This window comes from Chelmon rostratus, chromosome 5, assembly GCF_017976325.1.
Source record: "Chelmon rostratus isolate fCheRos1 chromosome 5, fCheRos1.pri, whole genome shotgun sequence".
NCBI lineage: Eukaryota > Metazoa > Chordata > Actinopteri > Chaetodontiformes > Chaetodontidae > Chelmon > Chelmon rostratus.
In genome coordinates, this window is record NC_055662.1 from 26,431,123 (window position 1) to 26,454,135 (window position 23,013).

The following is a 23,013-nucleotide window of genomic DNA, read 5'->3' on the forward strand; positions in this document are numbered from 1 at the left end:
TTGATGACTGGTTAAATCGGTAGGGCTGAACTGACACTGGGGGGTTGGATCAGTAGATAAAATTTCTGCGGGCACGCGAGAATACAGAGAGACGGCGTGGGGACAGTTGAAGTCATTGGGGGTAAGGTGTGCTCATGCACGAATGGATGCAAAAAACATGTCAAACTGATAAACACAAACCGCCGGAGTGTTCAACCCTGTGGTGGCAAGATAACAGAGCCAGTAGTGAGTATGCTTGCATACAAGACTTGCTCCAGGTATGCTCCCAGGTTCAGGATGTTCACGGATGACATCCTGTCATGTGGCGTGGAAAGAATTTGAGTGCATGGTCAGTAGTGTGAACTGTGGTTAATGTCTTTTGTAAAAGTAGGAGAAGTGAAAAAGAGTGGTGAAAGGTCAGAAATGGTCTGGTAGATGCATTATGCATGCTCACTTATTATTATGAAAGAAAGATTAAACATCTAAAAGAAGTATTATATTACTAAATTTCTATTTTTCTATTTCTTGCTGTCATGCACCAGTCACAATACGCTGACACACACACATATATGTGTATATCATATATCATTAGTTGCTGAGCTGAATCCAGAATATTTTGCCAAGAACAAGTAAAACTTATTTTTTGTCAAACAAGGAACAGATTAAAAGTTGTAAACTAAGACCCCATTTACACTTGTTTTAAGTGGAATGGATCAGAACCTAATTGTCTAGTTGTCCAGATCACAAGTCATGTCAATGAGTTTATTATCTTTATTTTTTTACCTGAATTTCATCACAACAACAACACTGATTACAATATGTCTTGGTTTTCCTGAGCTGCATGCGAGGTCAGGCCTCCTCCAGTCCATCAGGAGGTGGCAATGCACATGAAGCTGCTTGCTGACAGCTATCCATAAACCAACACAAACACACGGATGAATTGTGTTTATTATCGTCTTCACGGACTCACACAGCTCTGGCATCCATACAGATGGCATCATTCAGTGGTCAGACTGGTCAGAGATCAGATAAACTGTACCACAGCTCGGTGAGCCCTCTAAATGACCATATGTGTTGAAATGGCTGCAGTCAGTTTTGTGTGTTGTTGAGACAGGGATTTCAGTGTAACTGCCATTCTCACAGGGGACAGGCCTTTTCAGTGGGTATTTCCACAGACCACTTACTGACACTACACTTGGGGGCATAACACTTACACATGTGTCTTGAAGAGATGGATCCATTTACACCTTTTTAGCATCCAGCTAGAATGCATCTCAGACCACCTCCCGAGGTGTTTTGAACAAGTGGAGTTCAGTCTCTCTCATTAGCTTCATGGATGCATTTACACTTAGCTATTGATATCCGTTAGCTGTCCTATCTGCTCAAGACGCATAACGTAAATGGGGTCTAATATTCTTGTTCTCTAGTTTGTTTTATTGGACTTGGTAGGAGAATACTTTTCCTTTAGTTGAGGCTCACACACAAATCAATTGCATAAAATACCGTTAACCAAAATTTCCAAGTTGTAAATGTTTTATTTTATCAAAGACACCATTCATAGCTGATTTTCTGCAGCTCACTCAGCGAGGCTTTGCCCTTTTAATGTACCGTACCCCCTGACCTTTTGTTCTGTAGCCTGTCGAGTCATGTTGCCTTCACAGATCTGATGTGTCCTGTCCGCTTTAGTTGTTGCTAGGATAATGGTGTTCATGCGTGTGTGTGTGTGTGTGTGTGTGTGTGTGTGTGTTTGTGTGTTTTTATTTTTTTATTTGTGGTGTGGGTTGGGGGGGTGGGGTGCGAAGATAACGACCCACATACTGTAGCACACCTCCTCCAGTCATGCTGATACTAATTTGACACATACAAGGACAAACTCGCAGACACTCGCACACACCCACGCACACAGAGACACACACACGCAGAGGATGAGTCATTGCTGGATCCTTAATTAGGACCATTTAAGCATGTTATGTGTGTCTCGCTTACACGCTCCTCTTTCCCTCCCTAATTCCTTCTGCTCCTCGCTACTTCCTCGTCTCCCAGGCTGGGTAAATATAGGAAGTTGTGGCCGTGGAGTCTCATCGACCACCTCTCTCCTTTTCTTCTGCCTCTGCTTTTTCACACTTTTTTCAGGGTAGTTTCCTTCCTGAGAGATAAAGTGTGGGCGCTGGTTTAAAGCAATGTATGAGGTGCAGAGAGACAAGGGACAGAAAGAGAGAGTAGGGGTTTGGCGATTGTGTTATTTAATGCGTTGGAGTGTGTGAATGGCGCATGGACACAGTCAATGCAAGAATAGGGGGTGGAAAGGCTCAGTGTGTTGAGAGAGACAGCACAGAGTGTATTGGGTATATTGTGTAGCGTGTGTATTTTCTGACATCATGTATCCAATACACTATATTTCAATATGCCACTGTATAAATCAGTGTATTTATTGTTATTTTTCCCCCAAAAGTTTATTCAAAACAGGTAAAAATCTCAATAAAAGCATAATAAAAAAAGATTCTGGATGAAGTTTAGATTTTAAAAATTCCAATTGCAGCACAAACACTGCTATTTAATAGTTTATTGATTTTTACTCACTCTTAGGGGCCTATTTTAATTGTGAAAGTGCAACGACCAGAGCAAAGCGGTAAGGTCTTTCATGCTGCTCGGACTACATGGGCATCTCTACGTGCAGCAGCGTAGCGTGGGTGAAGAGGAATATTGATTGGACTGTGCAGTGATTAATAAATGTAGACTGATTTTTTTTTTTTATGACAATTTAAAAGCATCTGCTGACTGGGAAGTGTTTTATTTACTTCATTTATTTATGTTTCAAGTATTGTGTTATTGCTCTACATTTATCCCAAGTATCTACTTTGCTCTTTTCGATATAAATCACCAAAGTGGCAGCAGGTTGACTTTGCGCCAGAAACAGATGCAGTTTGGAGACGTCTGAGAACTCAAAGACCCGTTTTGCACCAAAATATCAACAGCCCACTCTGCTCTGCCTCATTTGAATGAACCTCCCACCTGTAGTGTCTCTCCTCCCACCTGTGCACTGTGTGCTAGGAACCAAAATGTGACACAGACGGGCAAAGTGAATTTCAAGGTCAGGAAAATAACAAATGATGGGAGCGCCGCTCACGCTGGTTGTGATGCTGCTGAGAAAATAGGGCCCATAATCACATAATCAGCAGCTCACTTGCATTTCTCTCCGCCCAGGGACATGTCTAAATATTTTGATTAGAGGAGAGGGACCATTGATCCATAGAGAATGTATGATATTCTCTAGATATTAATTTATTATGATATTACTTAAAGAACCCGGGTGTAAGAGGGATCTGTTGGCTGAAATTGAATAAAATATTCAGTATTTCAGTCAAGTATTTTTTCATTAGTGTTTAATCACTTGAAAATAAGAATCATTGTGTTTTGAAATGAGCTCATAATATCTACAGAGGGAGCAAGTCCTCTTCCACGGATGGACAGTCCACTGTGTTGCACTTTGGCAGGGTAAACCCTTCAGTAGCAAGGATTAACTAGTAACTTCACTAAGAAGGATTGCATATTTACCAGTGATGGGTTAATATTTCTGTATGCATAGAACGATAGGTATTTTTCTGAAAGTGCTGGTTCATGTAACCACACACCGTGTCCAAATACTTTGATATAAAGGCAGAGTGCAGACCACAAAATCTGCCTCCACAGATAAAATAATTTAAAGGACTCTAAGCTCTCTAACAATCACTGGATTAAATTTAAAAAAGTGTAAAATTGCAACTTCAGTAGAAGCCGCAGAGCGTTTACACTCCTAATTTTAGGGCTTCAGGTCTCATTCAAGCCTCCAGGAACTTCACTGGACTGTGTGGCAGTTTTTCAGTAGGGGCCCCAATCGACATTCAGGTCACGTCATGTCCACGGATCCAGAAAATCTCTCCATACATACATTATAACACAAATATCTCTAAAACTAAAAAAAGCATTTCCTGGGCATCACACACAAAGAGTTTACTCACTGAGTTATCACAATTCAACATTAGGTTGAATAAAATCTTCAGGTCACAAGTATAATTTGGTGCCAAAACATTATTTTGGTTCCATTAATGTGTGTCATTGGCACCCCCAGTGGGAAGCTTTTCTGCATGTGCACTGGGTCGACAGCTTTAATTAGAATGAATTGGGCCCCCATGTTTTCCTTCCTCATCCATGTTTAATGCATCCAAGTTCCCACAGGAATAAATACAGTTACGGCTATCGGCAATTAGACAAACTGTGAATGGGAGGTCAAAAGCCACCCTAAAATGTGCTTGTTTTGGGGCACATTCACACAAAAGAAAATTTAACTTTATTTGTGGTTTGTTTACATGTGTGCCTCTATCTGTTTTTGTGTGCATGTGTGTGTGTGTGTGTGTGTGCAGGCAAAATTTTCTGCTACCAATTAGCCATGACACAGCTGTGCCCCCTCCTCTTCTGCTCCTCAGTGGGTTTCAGTTGAACAATAATCTGCTTTAGATACTGCAGCACTGCCTCCAAAGCTCGCTAGTCATAGATATCAATGCTCGATTCTGACTCAACTGCAAGCTCACGCACACATGCAGGCAGGTAGCGGCAAAAAATAGACATACAGCAGAATTGGAAGAATCAGATTCAAAATGCAAGTCATTAGTCTGCCTTTCTCTCACATTCACTCTGCTGATGTATGGTCGTGTGATGTGTTGTGGCACAGTGACGTTTTACCTCTTTGAAGTAGGCGAGGCCCCGAAAATATTCTCCTTATGTAACTGTCCCTGTTGCAAGGCCGCACGAGGCTGTGTGAGGCAAAGCGTAATGGTGGTGGGTATGCCTCTGAATGTGTGCGTGCGATTGTGTTTTTGTGTGTGTCTTTGCATACAGTATGTAAGCACTTATCTGTATGTGCTCGTCTCAGTGCGTGTTTGAGAGACAGCCTATGCTTTCTCCTCCGTGAATTATGCAGACCAGGATGAGGGTGCGGGGCGGGGAAGATCCGGCAGTTACACAGCTTTTGAATTAGAAGAGTCAAAACACGCGGCAGAAAACACAACCACTTGACAGAATGGGAGGGAGAGGATGAGAAAGGACTGTCTGTAGACAGAAAAGCTGGAGAGGGGAAGACAGGAAGTGAGGCAGAGAGCAGAAAAGGGCAGGATGAGTGGCGGACGGTGTAGGAAATGGATTGCACTGAGACCACTGAAAGGTGAAAGAACAGAAGGGGGTAAAAGAGACTTGGACTCAGGTGTTTACTGGGTTCATGGTGTCTTAAAGGTGATGTTCAGTGATATAATGAGAAACAGAAACCTGCAACACAAGCAAAATAAGACATCAAATTTCTCTGTGAGTTTGGCAATAACTTTCAGATCTACAGTACATTCTTCATACATCGTCTCTCGGTGTGCAAAAGAACCCCACCTGCTAATTATGCATAATTACCATAAATAGCCTGTGATTAGCAGGCAAGGAGCCATTTTTGTGTGGAACAGTGGGGGTTTTATCAGTGAAACTCTCTCTCATTTTCTCTCTCTAACAGTAACACACACACACACACACAAATGCGTCCACGCCAAAGGAACAGAGCACAAAGCACAAAGTGGGCTGGTTATTTTTGGTACAGGCACTTTTTATAAAACCTCTCTACCATAATTAGAACGCGTACAGTGTCTCGACAGTACAGTCAGGAGGCGCTGACGGGTGTCACGTTTGCTCCTTGTTAACAAATTTGGATTTAGCTTTTATATTTATACATCAAGTATAGTTGATGTGATGAAGCATATTTATTGACTATCCTTCTGTTTTTTTCTATCCTTAACTTCCCTCATCCTTCTCACATTTCTGTCCCTTTTTCTGGATTGTTCCTCCCCGTTTTCCCTCTTTGCAATCACTCTCCACCTCCTGTATCTCCTGCTCCCACTTGTTTTCCTGTGCAGGTATTGGTCAGGGTGTGCCGGTAGTGGCTCTCATCGTAGAAGGAGGCCCTAATGTGATCTCCATTGTGCTGGAGTACCTCAGGGACACACCTCCCGTCCCTGTGGTGGTGTGTGATGGGAGCGGCAGGGCGTCAGACATCTTGGCCTTCGGACACAAATACTCTGAGGAGGGAGGGTATGCACTCACATGTGCACATTATGCTGTAATCCAAGGGAAAAAAACGTACTAATACAAATTTTATCCAGTGTAGAAAATCAGTTACATTGTGGAAATTGTCTTCCTAAGCTTGTTTCAGAATTTTTATTAAACAAATGCCTTCAAATATAGCAATGATACAGTTTCAAATATACTGTATATGGCAGCAACAATTTAATTCTGCGTCTATGATTTAAAAAAAATATATGGTTACTGTAGGATAAAAACTTGAACTTTCAAACTTGTTCTGAAATGTGCTGATGCATTACTTTAATAACACACAGTGAACATTTTGCATTATATTCTTCATGAGTCACAGAGTGAATTCAGAATTGGTTTTACAGCTCCATATATCCAGTTACAGATGAAGGTAAACTTGCAGTATCACATCTCATCAAGGACTCAGAGACAGTAGCCCTGGGAGCTGCAGTCAACCTTGGTTTCACTTACTGACAAACAAATCTAATTTACCTGCTTCCCCTTAACCGTTTTCTTCTTCTTACCTCTGTCTGACCTCCTTCATGACACTTTTCTTCCACACCTCTCTGCCTCTGCAGCATAATTAACGAGTCTCTAAGAGACCAGTTGCTGGTGACCATCCAGAAGACTTTCACCTACAGCCGCACACAGGCCCAACATCTGTTCATCATTCTCATGGAGTGCATGAAAAAGAAGGAGCTGGTGAGTGTCACTTTCATACATGTGCACATACACATGCCCGCAAACACTCATGCACATATTTGCACAAGCATGAGTATATTTGCAGATGCAAAAAATGCAAACATATGGGCAGTATACACACAAAACATTGAAGAAGAGACAGACTCATTTAGATGTATGCACACGCACACCCACATACATATACAAACCATTAAACCAATAATAACATCAGTATCACCTTTCTCTTATGCTTTGATGTCTCTGCTATATAAAGAAGCCCAAAAATGAAAAATATGTGAGGGAGAAACAAAATTGATTTGTCAGATGAAGCTTGCTCATCATGAAAGTTTTATTGAAGCAAATATTACCACATCTTTTATGCATGACATGTAATGTTAAGTGGATGTAAATGTATTCAGATGACGTTCTGGACCAAACGGCCTCCACCTTGAGAGTCTGTTACCCCTTTGGCTGTGTTTAAGTCAGGACACACGTCTTGTCAAATGGGACTGTCACACACATCCCTCTCCTCTGGGGGGACTTTCAGTCCCTTTGGCGCACTGTCAGTCACGTGAAACCAACCTCTTATTAATGCTGTTAAATGCTGTGTGTGTAGAGATGATGTATATTTGCGTGCGTGTATGCGTGTGTGTGTTTCTGTCTCTGCATGTACATTTAGCATGGTACATTTGATCACAGTAGCAGGGGCCGTGATTCTTTCTTGCCACACACATTGTGATTGAAAGTGCCACAGCAGTGCAGACAGAGCACATGCAAACAACCACACACAACCTTACACTCATTCACATGATAAAAGTGTAAAATCCTCTATGATATCCTATCAGCTTGAACATAGTGGACAATATATTTTATATTTGCCATAACAGTGACTGTTGGCACTGCTGGTTGTCAGTGGCACTCTGCACAAAAATTTGCAATTTGTTGAGATGTTTGTGATGATTAGGTATTTATCATGGGATAGTCTATAGGTTAATCCTTTTATTAAGTGTTTCAGTTATTAACAGAGTCACACAAACCTCCCAAAAATCATATGAATATGGACAAGAAGCATACACACAGAAACACACACACACATATACACGTGATGTTTTGCAGGCAGCCCAGTATTGGTCATGGTTATGCAGCATGAAAGTGGATTGATTGCATCCTCAGTGGGGTTCCAGTGGCTGACTGATGCTCACACTGATGGGCCTTGTGAACACAATACACCAGAGCAGAACAATGGGATCTGAATCATTCAGCAGGAGCAGCTGTAGAGGCCAGATAATCAGATGCTGCCACTCTCTGAACTTACAAAACTGTTGCCACCATTACATACTGAGACTGAGTACTGAAATTGTATTTTGCCAGTATTATAAAAGTCCACCAGCTCTGACTCACTGTTGCTTTGTTATTTCTGCATTTTACAGACCAATTAAGTATTTTTCTGATAATCCATTTATTGCCAAACAAAGAAAATCATCTTTAACATACTTTGTCTTATGGATACATCTCTATGATCACAGATAGCAGTGTGCAGGAGCAGGTAAATCCAACAGTGGCATCAGTGCTCATATCCAGGATGCTGTACTTTATGTAGCATGTGTGAATGTGAAAAAAATAGTCATCTGTGGCTCATAACCGTAACAATGCCATTAAACATTTACCAATTGCATAAAACTTTGATAGCGTGCTCTCTGATAATGTATTCAGTAGAAGCAATCCTCTTCTTGTACAGTACTGCATGTCTCCCATACAAAAACTCTCTGGCTTTTCTCAGTGGACACATACAGCAGTCGTCAGTTCCTATGCACCATGCAGAGAATCCAGAGTTAATTATGATAGTTGGAGAAAGAAAGAGATAGATGTCTCACCTCTCCGCTGTCTGGCACTTCTCATAATTATTAGACTGGCATCACAGAGGTTCCCTCCTGATCGCACTCCATGATCAACCATGAATTGGAGTGTGTAAGGTATGTGTGTGAGATTGTAGAGGAGTAAATGCAAGGGAAGTAGGGAAAAAAAGAAATCAGAGCATGAGAGTTTGGCCTATTAGTGAGATCAGTAAGAAGATTAGGAGTTTCCCAAAAATCCAGTTCTGAATCTCTGGCGAAAAATGTGTTTCATTTTGCTCTGGGCAGCTTCCTCTTTGCTCATTCACCATCCTCATACAGCCTCGGTTAAAGTCACCCACTTGATCCCTGATCAGACTGAACCACTTTTACATCTGAAATATTCAAATGCTGCAGGACAACTTTATAAAAGCAGTGCGTCCTTTTTGAGGCAAGACCAAAAGAAATCTCCCAGGATGTGATCATAGTTTATTCTGGACCCAGCTTCACTACAGTAGTAGTTCACCATGTGCAGGACAGGATTTCTAAATGTGTTATCGCCACTTACACAATAGGGTCAAAACATGGTCCTACATAGTGAACCAACTGTTCAGCATTTCTCCCTGCTAAGCTAACTGTTGCCATCTGCTTTGTGAGCAAAATGACCAAAATGCATCCCCCTTGTTGACCTGCCAACCCTTAGTTAGTGCAGGGGCAGAGGGGGGGGTGCTTTGCTGGATATGTTGACACACTGTTCCTTTATCTGAGTGAAGTTTGTGCAGGTTAGAATAGAAATGGCTCTGACCATTGCTCTGCAATGTAAGTAGCCAAACTGCTCTGTGTAATGATAAAACCATGCCACTGTCCGTGGTGCTGAAGTACTGGATGGATTTGTAATTGTGCCTTTTTCTCTCAGTCTTGCCCTTCTGTTAGTTTCATATTGGCTCTATAATATTCTCTATAAACATAAAATAAAATTTTATACTGTATTCTCACCTATATTCTCTATAGAGTAATGTCGCCTTCATGATCAAAGTGACAAGTAGCAACACGCAGAAGAGCGAGAGGATCACAGAAACACACTGCTGCCTGTAGCGATCCTTTGATATTCCTATTATCTTTCTGTGATCATTCAGTAGCGTCAGTGCTGCTGTAAATACACCCCCAGACCTATGGGGGTTAGGTTTAGCCAACCCTAACCACCCATTTGGCCACCCTCATGTTGAAAAATAACAAATCACCGACTGCTTACAACCAACAAGATCATTATGTTTCATTCATACAACACTAATTCTAAATACATCCTTGTTAACCCAGAGAATTACACAACTTTATTTAAAACTGATGCACAGGAATGATGAGTTGCAAGTTGAAATGTTGCGTTAACTTTTCATGGGGTGACAGATGAATAAAAGTAATTCATTCATTCCCCTGCAATGTCTAGGCTTGAGAGGTCTAGACCTTTCAAGCCTAGACATTATAGCTAATACCTACAATAGGCTTCCAGCAAAACTGTATTAGTTCTATACAGTTCCTGCACCACAATCCCATAGCAATAATAGAAACCTGTGTTTACTCTGGTATACCAAAAGCCAAGTCGTGTCAATCCCATGTAAACACCCAGGTGAAGAGTAGGGTCACAAAACCGTTGTGTTGACTGACTCACACTGGCAGCAAATGTGGGTTTATCCTGGGTCAGTGCAGCTGTCTGAAGGGGCTAAGTGTGTGTGTGTGTGTGTGTGTGTGTGTGTGTGTGTGTGTGTGAGAGAGAGAGAGATGGTGAGAGTGTGTGTTTGTCTGTGTGCCAATACGCCTGTGCTTTCATTTTTCTGGCTCTACAGCAGGAAAACCAAACAGAAGGAGGAAAAGAGTAAAGACTAAAGGTGACTGGCTGGGAAAATGTATGGGAGAGGGAGAGAGTGCGTCTGCTCAAGAGAGCAACTGAAGAGAAGGAAGAAGACTAAGAAAGGCTATGTCTTCCTTTCCCCTGTATTTTCAGCCTGTTGGTTTATTCATGTAGACATTTTGCGCTTCAGTTATTTCCCTGTTGCTCCTACTTTGTTTTTTATTCTCAGGACTGTTTACACTTTATATCAAGCGCCATTAAAATGTAGCCCTTGATGTGTGCATGCTGAAATGTATGTATGGCATGTATGTAAACATGTGGACCTTTGTGTTGTATGTTTTTATCTTTGTTTCACCAAAACTGCAAAAACCCAAATCATTTTCATTAGGACAAGCATGCTGCCGCTTCAGAAACAATGCCAATTTAAAAGCACATATGTAATCCAAAACTATTACAACAACGGAAACGCCCTCCAAATAAAAAAACGTACTGCAGAAAATCAAAGCAAATACATTAAAAGCAACCACGCTGCAAATACAGAAACGATGCAAAGTCTAAAACACACAAGTTCAGAAAACAAACGCAACAGAAAAATGCTGCATTTCCAGACAACACCGTGGAAGCGCTCCAGGCCTGTAGGGGGAGCGCTAAGTGGAACAGCTTGATGTTTGACCACAGAGAGACCAGACGAGAGCGTTCATATTTTAACAACTTATAATGTTATAACTTATACATATTATATTTTTGTTGCAGGAAGAAAAGTGGAGTAAAAAGGGTTGGTTGCTGTTGCTTTGTTATAAAATTGTAAAAGACTAAGGCCAAATGTAAAAGCGAATACGTACCTTTTCATGTCTTGTCCCCTCTTTACTCTACTTTTCTTCCCATATCAAAGACCGACCTCGAGCTGTGTCTGGAAATGCAGCATTTTTCTCCTACATTTGTTTTCCGAATTTGCTTGTTTGAGACATCGTTGCTGTATTTGCAGAGTGGTTGCTTTTAATGTATTTGTTTCAGCTTTCTGCAGCATGCTTTTCATTTGTAGCACGTTTCTGTTGCTGTATTTGTTTTGGATTTTGAGTTTTTGAATTGACATTGTTTTTGAAGCGGCAGCATTATCTCATAACGGCAATGTTTGGGCTTTTGCAGCACATTTGCCCTTGTCAGCCACTGTAGGAGCCTCATAGCCCTTTTTTGCTTTAATATTTCCATTTCAAGATGTTACATGATGAATTTTACCATTGATATATTGCTGTGAAGTTAGTTAGGCAGCAAATTGTAAAACTGAGAAGTGATCTTTTCATCTACAAACAGTAGCACAATTATCTGCTTAATGCTTTCATTTGGTCCAGATTGAAAGTGTACTGGCTCATCTCCTTGTGAAAAAATCAGTTCTTATAGATGATAGATTATTAGCTTCCATGTAGGAAGAGGGGAAATGACTGCAAAACTAATCAATGAATAATGTGCTCGCTCTTTTAGAGTTTTAGAGGGATAACAGATGTAAAGTATATAGATGATGTGTTATATAAGTACAATGAAAGGGAATACGAAAAGAAGGTATAGGCCACGTTTGTATGAATTTGTCTAGATGATGAGGGTGATTATCTTCCTCATATATGCACATCACTTATCTTGTTTCTTTTATCCCCTCTGCACAAAGGTAGAACACTTTCAAATAGATGTCAAACAAGCCAAAGACTACAGGCTACGAGAGAACCAGTGCCGTCAAATATTATTAAGGCCTATTGTCAAATAGCTCTCTTTTGGTGAAAATGTGTGAATCCCATTCCAATTAAAAGAGAAGTGCATCTTCTCCTTCCCCCTCCCTCTCTCTTCAGTTGCAAGGGGGGGATGCAAGATGACTGTCCTGGTATCTCCCAGCTTGGTATGAATAATTGAGTGCAGAACAGTCCTTATATGTTTAATTCGGATTAAATATTGAGGAGGAACCACCAATCTGCAATTTCCCTCCGCCTCCCTGACAAAAGAGACTAAGAATGAGTGGGAGGAAGATGAGGAGAGCAAAAGAGTGACTTAAATGGACCACAAGAGGGAGGAAGGGCATGAGGGGCAGATGGAGGAGGAGAGGGGGACGGTGGGAGGAAGTCAGACAAGAAGTAAGAAGGCAGGAAACAAATGTGGTTTGGGTTGGTGTTGGCTGTCAAGCTGAAGACTGTTGGTTAGTAAAGGAAGTAAAAAAGTAATAAATACGCATCTAAATATTCACACAGACGAAGCCATTAACGGAGCTTTGTCAGGTCTGAGCTGCTCCCATTGTTAATGTATGACCTGCAGACAAGGCTTTGAAGCCTCTGTGGGCTGTACGTGTGTGTGTGGTGTCTGTCATGTGTCTTGTATGTACATGTAGCAGCATCAGCAGGGTCTTTGCCTGTTAAATGAAGACGAATGCTTTCCAATCAGCTTGGCTCACTGCAGCGTGAAGAGCAGTTTTCTGATCCCCCAAGCATGTACAGTAGTTTAGCATCTCCTCTTACTGCCTCTTCCTTTCTCATATCGACACTAAATCTTCCCCCTTCTGTCTTCTTTCCCTTTACATGTGCTTCCTCTTTCCTGAAGTCTCTCGTCGATCCTCCTGATCCCCGCCTCCGCTCCTCTCCCTCTACTTATCGTTCCCGCTCGTTTCCTTTCTCCTCTTTTCTTGTCACCAGAGAGATGGAGTGCGACAGACAGGAGTCAGTGCTCTGTCTCTTGCATGTTGACCCCTAAGGTAATGACAATGTAGAGGCAGAGAAAGGTCAAAACTACGTTCAGCATTGAAAGATGTTTTAAGCTGCAGTCTTAACCGAGGACAGCTGTCATTGAAAATGTAATGTAGAACAGATGGTGGTGAGATCATGCCACGAGTGAAAAATGACTTAAACTGAACTTTAAACATTTGTTTGGATCAAATCAGCAACCTTGTGTTGTCATAGTGGTTGTGTAAGCCTCTATATTGTAGAGCCTCTACGGGAACAGGTATTGCATATCCACAGGGTCACCTTGGGGGTGTGATGGGAGGAAGGGAAGAGGAAGGAAGAAGTAGGGAAGAAGTGGGCAAGGATGAGAGGGGGAGGGGGATTAGTATGCCAGTGGGAGATTTTTGTAAGATTAGTGGTTGAAGGTGGACAGAAAGATGATGGGTAGAAGAGATGGAGTAGAGGTACAGGTGGAGAGGCCTGGAGGGAGAGGGGAGAATAGAAACAATGGCGAACATCTTTTGTAATCATCATCTTTCCTCTATCACACTGTCATCCATCTTTACTCCTTAAGGCAGCCCAGAGCTATGTGTGTGGATGTGTGTGTGTGTGTGTGTATGCGTCTATGGCTCCATTGTGCTATAATGATAACTACAGGGTATAATGAACAAGTGGCCAGAAGAGGAATCTGCACTGATTAGGTGAAATTAGGCTTGCTCATTAGCTCGCCCTTAAAAATTATAGATATCTGCCCTTTCGCTCTCTTTCTTTCTCTGCCTATCTCTCTCTCTCTCTCTCCCTCTCCCAGAAAAATAAACAAGATCTTGTTGATCTTGTTAGAAAGCTTTGCATACATATAGTTTGACCTTTAAGAGTCAATACGTAAGAGCACACACAAGACCAATCGCTGTTCAACATACACACACACTCGGTTAGCGCATACTACTGCATGTGTGCTCGGCAGATGGTTCCGTAAATGTGTTGTTAGCATCTATTAGAGTGAAGTCAAAGATGCATTCTAGCAAATAATACTCTAGCCACTGGCTACACCATTAAACACACAACCCACTATAACTTACACACTGCACCAGCGACTCATTGGTGTCCCCTCCTCATGAAGACCTCAATCGATACTTTCACATCCTATTGCGCTCCTATTTCACCTGGAGAAAGACCTTTTGATTACACGGGCTGATAGTGACCGCCACACACACATGAATGCACACACGCTTAGATGCTTCCCTTATTAGTGATTGCATTTGCAATGCACAGCACATGTCTAAGGCGTTGCATGATGTCTCCTGATTTCTCTCGCAGGGAGGAATCAACATGTCATCAGCATGTGGTGTACAGATAATGAATGAGACAACATGATAGATACTGTAAATCATCAATGTGAATTGAATTACTTTCGTGCATATAAATTCCGTGCAGAGGGAGAGGGATAGAGGGAGAACAAGGAGGGTGAGCCTACAACACTGCAGCATTGCCCAAGGGAAAGCAGCAGCAGCAAAGCCTGCAGATTCCCGGAGCTCCATGAAATGAAGCCATTTAGTGGGGGAGATGGGAAGGGAGATGGGCTGCAGGGAGGAGAGGGAGGTGGGAGGAGATGGATGGCTGGATGGAAGGATTAGAGGAGTAGCTCGTCAGGCATTCAGAACACGCGTTCTCCGATACACGGCTCCCACAAGGTGCCCTTCACACACACACACACACACACGAGCATGTATGCCCACACACATGTTAACACCACTTTGGGAACATGCGCTTGCTATATTCGAGAAAAAGAGAAAGAAAACATCCAGAAAAGCAGCCGCAGATTTCCCTCTCAATGTACTTTGGCTTTCATGCATCGCACCATTAGTTCATCTCACGCAGGATATAAAAAATGCAGCTGGAAGACATGTCGGACAACACGGATGAAGACCTGAGAGTAAAATCTCAATGCAATAAAAAGAAAAAAGTTAGATGCAACGAAAGAAAAACGACGGAATGTTCCTCGCTAATGGAGAGCACCATTAGCTCATATTCATTTGAGCTGTCTCTTTGTTTTCTACTCTCGCTTCCTTCCCAGTGAAACCCCTCATTCCCTCCTTACAGGGAACATGCTGTATGTGAGAGTTATGTGGTGTCCTCTGCACAACAGACAAGAGAGAGGAGATACAGTACATTACATCCGAGTAACACCTCTCCTCTCCTTCCCCCTCTGAGCACTCTCTGATTTTTTTATACTATAGGCTTTGATACATTCAATCAAACAACAATAAAAGTAACAGAGTAAAGTCACTTTCCAACAGTTTTCCTTGTGAAAAATAAATCTAAGTGTCTCTCACTCTTTCTCTCTGTGTCTTTGTCTCTCTCTCATTGTCTCTCAGATAACAGTTTTCCGGATGGGTTCGGAGGGTCATCAGGATATTGACCTTGCTATCCTCACCGCATTACTCAAAGGTGGGTGTGTGCATTTCTGTGTGTGTGGTGTGTGCATTCATGTGTGTGTGCTGGAGCATGAATGTACAGTAAGTGGGCTCCATTTTACTGCTGCCCTCTGGGGAAGTTGTTTTTCAGAAGTTTCTGTAGATAAAAGGAGGATGATATCGTTTCAGAAAGCAGTCCTCTCACTGTCCCAGTTGAGTTGTATGTTCATTGCACAAAAGTATGTTTTTACTTGCAGCTCATAGCTCAGGAATAAAACATAGACATCTATGCTTTTTTTTCTCTCTCTCTCTCTCTCTTAAAGCTACTTAAGCGATTTTTTGATCACTGCAGGGCAGGAAGCAAAGCACAAAAGGACCCCAAAGCAAACTTGCAGCATTATATCTTGGTATACATTAGCTTATCAAACAATTGCTTTCTTATAGTTTAAGCAGAAATAGAGTGCTATCTTCATAATTAATACTCCTCTTATTACTGCCTAACCTATAACATCCAGTATCCACTGGCTTGGTCCACTAACTCTTGACAAAAATTTCTGTCTCTTATATTCTAACCACCCGTAAAACAGCAACATGCTGTCGTTTGACCTCAGTTCTTGTGAGGATTGAACGAGATGTAGCGAGATGTTTTAATTGGTGATCTTTAGAGGTGCTAGTTGGCAGGTCCTGTTACCTTTGCACAGAGTGGCCTAGAGATTTCACCGGACACAATTTTGTTTTGTTCATGTTTATTGTGGATTGTGGATTGTGGATTGTTGATAGTCTGCACAGGATGTTTTATTTTGAAAATTGACCGGCTTCTCTGTGCCGTTCCTGTCTCCGCCTTCCTGCCTGGCCTGTTCTGCTCTGTGCATCTTGACGCGGCTTCTGTCAGAAGTAGGTCAGACGCCATGGAGAACCGCTCCTGGTGGAATCACGTGTCACAGCCAGAACGCGACCCGGTACCTGGCGTAATTTGCGGGTCAGACTACCTGCTTGCCAATTTTTCCAGTTGTTGTGCTAAGCTAAGCTAACCGGCTGCTGGCTTTACCTACATATTTACTGTACGGCTATCTTCTCAGCTAACTCTTGGCAAGAAAGCGTCTTAAGTGTATTTCACAAAATATCCAACTGTTCTTTTAAATGTGTGAGGTCGTGGCTTTGTAACCTACCAGCTATTAAAGCCATTTCAGACAAGCCTGTAGTGAGCTCAGATTTTCTACTTATATGCTAATAAAACCCTGATATCATCACAACACCTGCAGAATAATTAATTAGTATGAACACAGCTGCTCATTAATTAACTACACTTACACTCACCTATGAATTATGAAAATATTTGGTCTTTTATTCCATCTCCTTTGAAGTATACATTTTAATTTAATCAAATTCATCAAATTAATTCTCTTTGAGGTCAATAACCTTTTCACTTTTAAAAGGGACACATGGCCTAACAACACGCTATTATGCCGCATCAGCTTCTCTTCTCTCAAAACTACCCTAATGCTTAAAGTGAAGCCAGCATCTATACACAGGTAATGTTACACAGCCGTAGTCATAGTTACAGACAAGCAAGTGGTGATTTAAAGGCTCATATCCATCTAAGTTTGCCCTCCACATATTACATTGCAAACATTTAATAATCAATCAGCACAGTAACAGCAGCACAGACCCAAGGCCTGACACAGTGAGATGTACAGTCAGCAGAAGCAGCAGTCCTTACATTGTAACAAATTGTTATGCAATTACCAATGAGGGCAATGAATTGGACTAAATTGGGTTACAAAATTGAAAATTTGTCAAGTGCAGACATAGCAATTAAACTCAACCACCATTGTTCCCCATCCTCTACTCTATTTCACACGTCAGTGTTCTGCACACACACACACACACACACACACACTGGACTCATAGATCCATACTTTCGATTGGTGGTTCAGTAGCTCCTATTGATCATGTTTGCTCTTGCCTCTTCAAGGAATTTGACGGTAACCGGGCCCAGTGGAGTTTGCAAGCACGCTCCCTCTAACACACACCTCTACATGTGAACTCAGGAGTTACACACTCGTGCACGTGCACACAGAGGAAGCGAGTCCTGTGGGACTGCTTAGCGAGTCGCAGCATATGATTGACTATCTCAGGAACGGTTCCTCAGAGAAACATTTCATTCCACAGAGAGAAAGCGACTTAAATAGTGAGTTTGGAGAGGAAGAGAGTGAAAGAGAAACGTGTTTTACATAATTTATGTGTAGCAGTCAACACGCATGATTTCTTTGGCCCATGCATCACTCCCTGATCTTTGTCTTCATCTCAGACTCTTGCTTTCTTCCCCTTTTACTTTCCCCATGTACTCGTCTCACTCATGTATTCCGTTGACTCCATCTGTTAATCTATCTTTCATTTCTGTTTTCTTTTTTAGCCCTTTTTCTATTAACTTCATTTCACATTGTGATAGGAAAGGCGTGCAGATGAATGAGTGAAGTGAGGAATTGAAATGAAATGGAATGAAAAGAAAGAAATCGGAGAAGTGAAAGGGTGAGAGGGGAATACTGAGGGACAAAAAATGCTTTATGCTAAACAGCATGAGGGTCATTTCACATGCAAGCCTCATTCTGCAGCTGAGTGAATGAGACGCGTTACGGCTTTTAGTGTAAAATGAAATCAGTCACATCCTGCCTGAGAGCTTTTTAAAACACTGGATTAAACTCCTTCGCTGAAGAACTAAGCTACTGCCTGAAGCTCAACAAGGCACAGCACAGTCAGGAATACAAGGTGAAGGGAGAACACAGCAAGCGAGGAAAAAAAGAATAAAAGATTTGAGTGTGTGAGCCTGTGTGAGAGAAAGAAAGAGAAGTGGGAACAGGCAGAACAGAAAGGAAACTGCAGCTGAAGACACGCAGCGTAACGGAGGGGAGTTTAGAGTAATTGATGGTACGCTGTCTGAGTTAGTCAATATCCTGGAGATTGGGTCCATAAAGTCAGTTGGCTGCAATTCAGCCTCCCTGCAGGCAGAGTGAAGCTTAAGGCTTTGATAAAGCAAGGCCACCCCGTCTTTTAATATACACATATCTCCACTAAAGCACTTATTAGTAGGCTCTGCATCTTATTAGCAGGGCTCTGTCTGAACATTAAGCTCCAGTAATGCTGTACAGACCTTTAAGAGGGAAAGAGCACTTTGTAAAGTAATGATACTGGTGTGCTTATTAAAAATTACGCAGCCTTGTCTAAACACAAGGGGTTATTATTATACTTTATAGTACCGGAATCCTCTGAAGGCTGACATGAATTGTTGCTTTATCTTTCTCATTTTGGGTAACTCCTCCCAGTGCGCCGTTTTATTATTAATGTGGACAGCACTGTGGTTTTGTGTTGGATCTCACTGGTCAACAGTGTTTGAAGTGATTCACCACAACAGTGAACAGCTATAACTGCAAAGCATATATATAAAAGCTTATAATGAAGGCTGTTTTACATTGAATTATACAGTTCTGAATAGAGAGGCTTGATTTTATATTTCCTCTCTGAGTTTTTTGTCCATTAAATGAAGTCTTTGAGATGTATTCGCTCACCTACGCCAATAATACTTTTATCTACACTCCTGTAACACATACCTACAGTAGCAAGTATTACTGTGCATACCTGGGCGCCATGTCACATATGTGTTTCAGATGATCCTAAAACCCAGTGTAATCATCCTCCTACATTTGCAGGGTGTTTCCATGAATCTGTTCAGTTAAAGATGTATGCAAAAAATAATTAGGATTTAAGAGTGAAACAAAGAAAACACAGAACAAACAAACCTGCATTGTTAGCATCTCTGCACATTTACAGGACAGTCTGTCCTTTACCAAACAGCAATGACACACAGCGACGCTATCAAAGTGATGAGAGAAGTGGCCTTTTTTCAGGAATGCCATCCAATACTTTTATTTGTCAGTGTGCCCTTGAGTCTTGTAAACAAGATGATTTTTCCATTCCTGTGCTTCATCCATTATTATATTAAGCAAAACAGATCTGGCCAGAATGCCACTTTTTTCATCTTTTCTTTTTTTCGTCTTGTGTGTGTATGTACTTTAGTTCTTTTTCTTCTTGTACTTGCTGTGTCACAGACATGTTGAAGTTACTGGAGGACCAGAGCACTGTAAATAATGTTCACAGATACAGAAAATCAAAGGAACACAGTTGTATTCCATATTTTATGCCGGTGTGAGGTGAAGCGTAAAATTGATACATCAAAGAGCAAGCTGTCATTCTTTAACAGAAAGACATCTTCTTCTCCACAGACACACTGAAAAGGCAGAAACAGAGCAGACGCACTGTAAAGCACAGCATAGATCCACCAAGCCTGAAGGTAGATGAAGCCCCTGCAGCTCACAAAAGAAGCCCTCAATCTTCATTAAAGGGAGCTAGCTGTTATTAGCCGGCCGCAATGGCTCCACTGCTCTACGGTTTTAGGGCCTGTTGGTCCCTTACTGAAAAATCTACACAAAACAAAAAGAGAAACGACTGCTCTCACTCTGCTAACCTTCTTTATCACTTCCTCCCCTCTTTTAAAAGTATTCAGAATCAGAAACAGGACAGCCAGAATCTGCAACAAGACTTACCTAAAGGCCGTTCACGCCCTCAACTCCTAAATCAATAATGTGCTGTTATTATTCCTGTCTATACAACACTGTACAATGGCATAAATCATAGCTGGTTTGTGGTACTGGTAGCATCACAATTATCATTATTATTACTACTATTATTACTTTTTTTTTGTCCCATTGTGATTACTGTATATAATCATCATTATTATTAGTTGTAGTAGTAGTCGTATTAGCAGAAGCAGGAGCAGTATTAAACATTTGTATAACCAGGTGTGAGCTCGCCAAACCAAATTCCTGTCTAGCCTGAAATGACAATAAAGTATTCAATCTTGAATCTTTATGGAGTCTGTCTACCATAAATACAGTGATGACATCATAGATTTGTATTTTGAAATACTATATAAAATAGCACAAGCTATGTTTTTCTGCATTCTTGTCTCTCAGTTAAAACAAAACTTAATATCTATACATTTTCTACAGCATAAGTATTAGCATCCAGCAGAGGGAAATGAGAAATATAAACACACAAAGAGAATATAAAGTAAGCAGTAAAGATCATTCTCAACATTAAAACAGACTAGTGTGTTGTGTGTGTCAGTGTTTAAGAAACCTTGTTTTCCGGAGATACAACATTGTCTCTCAACTCGCTTGTATCCTCTCTCAGGTGCCAACGCTTCAGCTCCTGACCAGCTGAGTTTGGCTCTGGCATGGAACAGAGTGGACATCGCCCGCAGTCAGATCTTCATCTACGGACAGCAGTGGCCTGTAAGAACCATAAACAGTATAAACAAGAATATGCGTGCATGCTGCAGAAAGACATGTTGATTATGTTCATTGGGGGTTGTTTTTTTTGTGCATTCTCACTGATCTCATCTTTATGGTGTTCTACTCTGCACTGAAAAGGTCTTTTAGCACACACGTTTTGGCATTGTGCCTCAGTCTTGAATTATACTGTGCTTTGCATTTGTTTACTCTCCTCACCTGCTGATATTATGAATAACAACTGATATTGTGGACAAGAAATGCAGCTAAATGGCTACATTTATATTGCGCTTTAATCCAAAGTGCTTGACAAGGTTTTTGCTGCTCATTCCCCCATTAATCACGCACATACCGATGGCCGTGAGCTACCACCATCAGAAGCCATTTGGGGTTCAGGGTCTTGCCCAAGGACAGTTCAATATGTGGACAGGAGGTGGAGACCGCTGACTCTGTGATCAGTGGACAACTCACTCTATCTCCAAAGCCACACCTTAATTTGTTTTACAGTAAGATACATTTAGATAATAACGGTCTGTAAAACTGATCAGAAAGAGAAAGATGATAAAAGAATACTTTCAGCTTTAAAATGCAGTTTGGATGCAGAGAACAGCTCATTATCAGTCATGTGTTCAAGGTTCAGCAACTAACTAATGGATAATAAACAATAATTAGCATTCATTATCAGCATTCCTTGCTGTTTTCAGGCTGTATAATTTGAAGCGCTCTTAAAAGTTTATTTCAACTCACTTTATTTTGGATGTGAAAAATACAATATGAGAAGAAATGAGTATTCAAATCTGGCTTTACTCACATTATGTGAAATCCTATCTTAATAATATATAGTGTGTGCTGTGTTTGCTATCATCAGTATATGTATTCTCCATCTCATATACGTTAGGTCGGTTCCCTGGAGCAGGCGATGCTAGATGCCTTAGTTCTTGACAGAGTGGACTTTGTCAAGCTGCTGATTGAAAACGGAGTCAGCATGCACCGTTTCCTCACGCTTTCCAGACTGGAGGAGCTTTACAACACGGTAATAATAAATGCACATAAATAATACAAGTTGTATTATCTTTTTGCAACACGCAAGCAGACAGCCTCCTTTGGCAGATAGCTGCAATAGTGAGTTTCAGAGTCAAATGTTGATTTGTACAAAGAAACCATGGTGCTGGGAGTGGACAGCAGGCAGGTTGAGATCTTTTAAAGGACTGTAGGTGCTGTAGATGCTCTCAGTGATGGTCATATTATCCTCATGTGTTGTGTTTGTTTTGTTATTTTCAACAGAGACACGGACCGTCCAACACGCTGTACCACCTCGTCAGAGATGTCAAAAAGGTATGAGCATCACTGCCGTCCCTTCAGCTCTGTGGCTGTTCAGGCACACTGTATGGGAATGTTGGCTTGAATGTGTATATTAAAGAAGACGTTTGACTACATAGAGTTTCAGTTGCTTTTTTTTGCGGTTTTGCGTCGTTACTCTGTTTGCATCAATTTGTGTGTCGACATTTTGGTAGCCGTAGTTGCTGTTAACTGCAAATAGCCAGCTTTTCTCTTTCAGCTGGAGTTGCGGGCTGCAGTGGCTGTGTAGAGCTATGCACGACTCACATCCCTCTCATGACTTTTCAGCAATTTACTTTGTTCTTTCTCTCAGGCACACACTACCATGGTAAACAAACACTACATGTATTAAACATTGCTTTATCTACAGAACTTGACTTTGAGCAAACTGGGGCCGTAGTGGAACCGCTGTGAGGCTGAGAAGGAAGAACTCAGTAGATGCTCTCAATTTATTCATTTCGTTTTTTCTGTGGATTATTAACACACTATGTAGTGTGTCCTTTATGAGATGCAATATCATGTGGTTCTTTGAATAGTGAAATTGTATATTCACCTCACATGAAAAAGACTTTATTTTGCATCAGGATTGTGTGTCATGTTTAAGATGATGAAATGGTGGAGTCGTCTCTCAGTATAGGTTGCAGCTGCACTTGTGCTAAAAAATATCGACACAATGCAATGTTCATTATTTTTGCTGCATGTGTCCTATTGCACATTGATGATATACTGCGATAAAAAACAACAACCTAGACTTTTACAGTCAGTACATGCCTGCACACC

At 41.4% G+C, this 23,013-nt stretch overlaps 1 protein-coding gene across 2 annotated transcripts in view; it reads left to right on the forward strand.

Moving 5' to 3' along the window:
* trpm3 (transient receptor potential cation channel, subfamily M, member 3) overlaps nucleotides 1-23,013 on the forward strand; it is a 130,948-nt gene that overhangs the window by 81,938 nt on the left and 25,997 nt on the right. For both annotated transcript variants that reach the window (XM_041937574.1, XM_041937575.1), the window contains exons 7-12: nucleotides 5,904-6,078; nucleotides 6,657-6,780; nucleotides 15,509-15,581; nucleotides 20,798-20,898; nucleotides 21,794-21,928; nucleotides 22,180-22,230. In XM_041937574.1, the coding sequence (XP_041793508.1) occupies nucleotides 5,904-6,078; nucleotides 6,657-6,780; nucleotides 15,509-15,581; nucleotides 20,798-20,898; nucleotides 21,794-21,928; nucleotides 22,180-22,230 (659 nt within the window). The remainder of the gene's footprint in view (nucleotides 1-5,903; nucleotides 6,079-6,656; nucleotides 6,781-15,508; nucleotides 15,582-20,797; nucleotides 20,899-21,793; nucleotides 21,929-22,179; nucleotides 22,231-23,013) is intronic.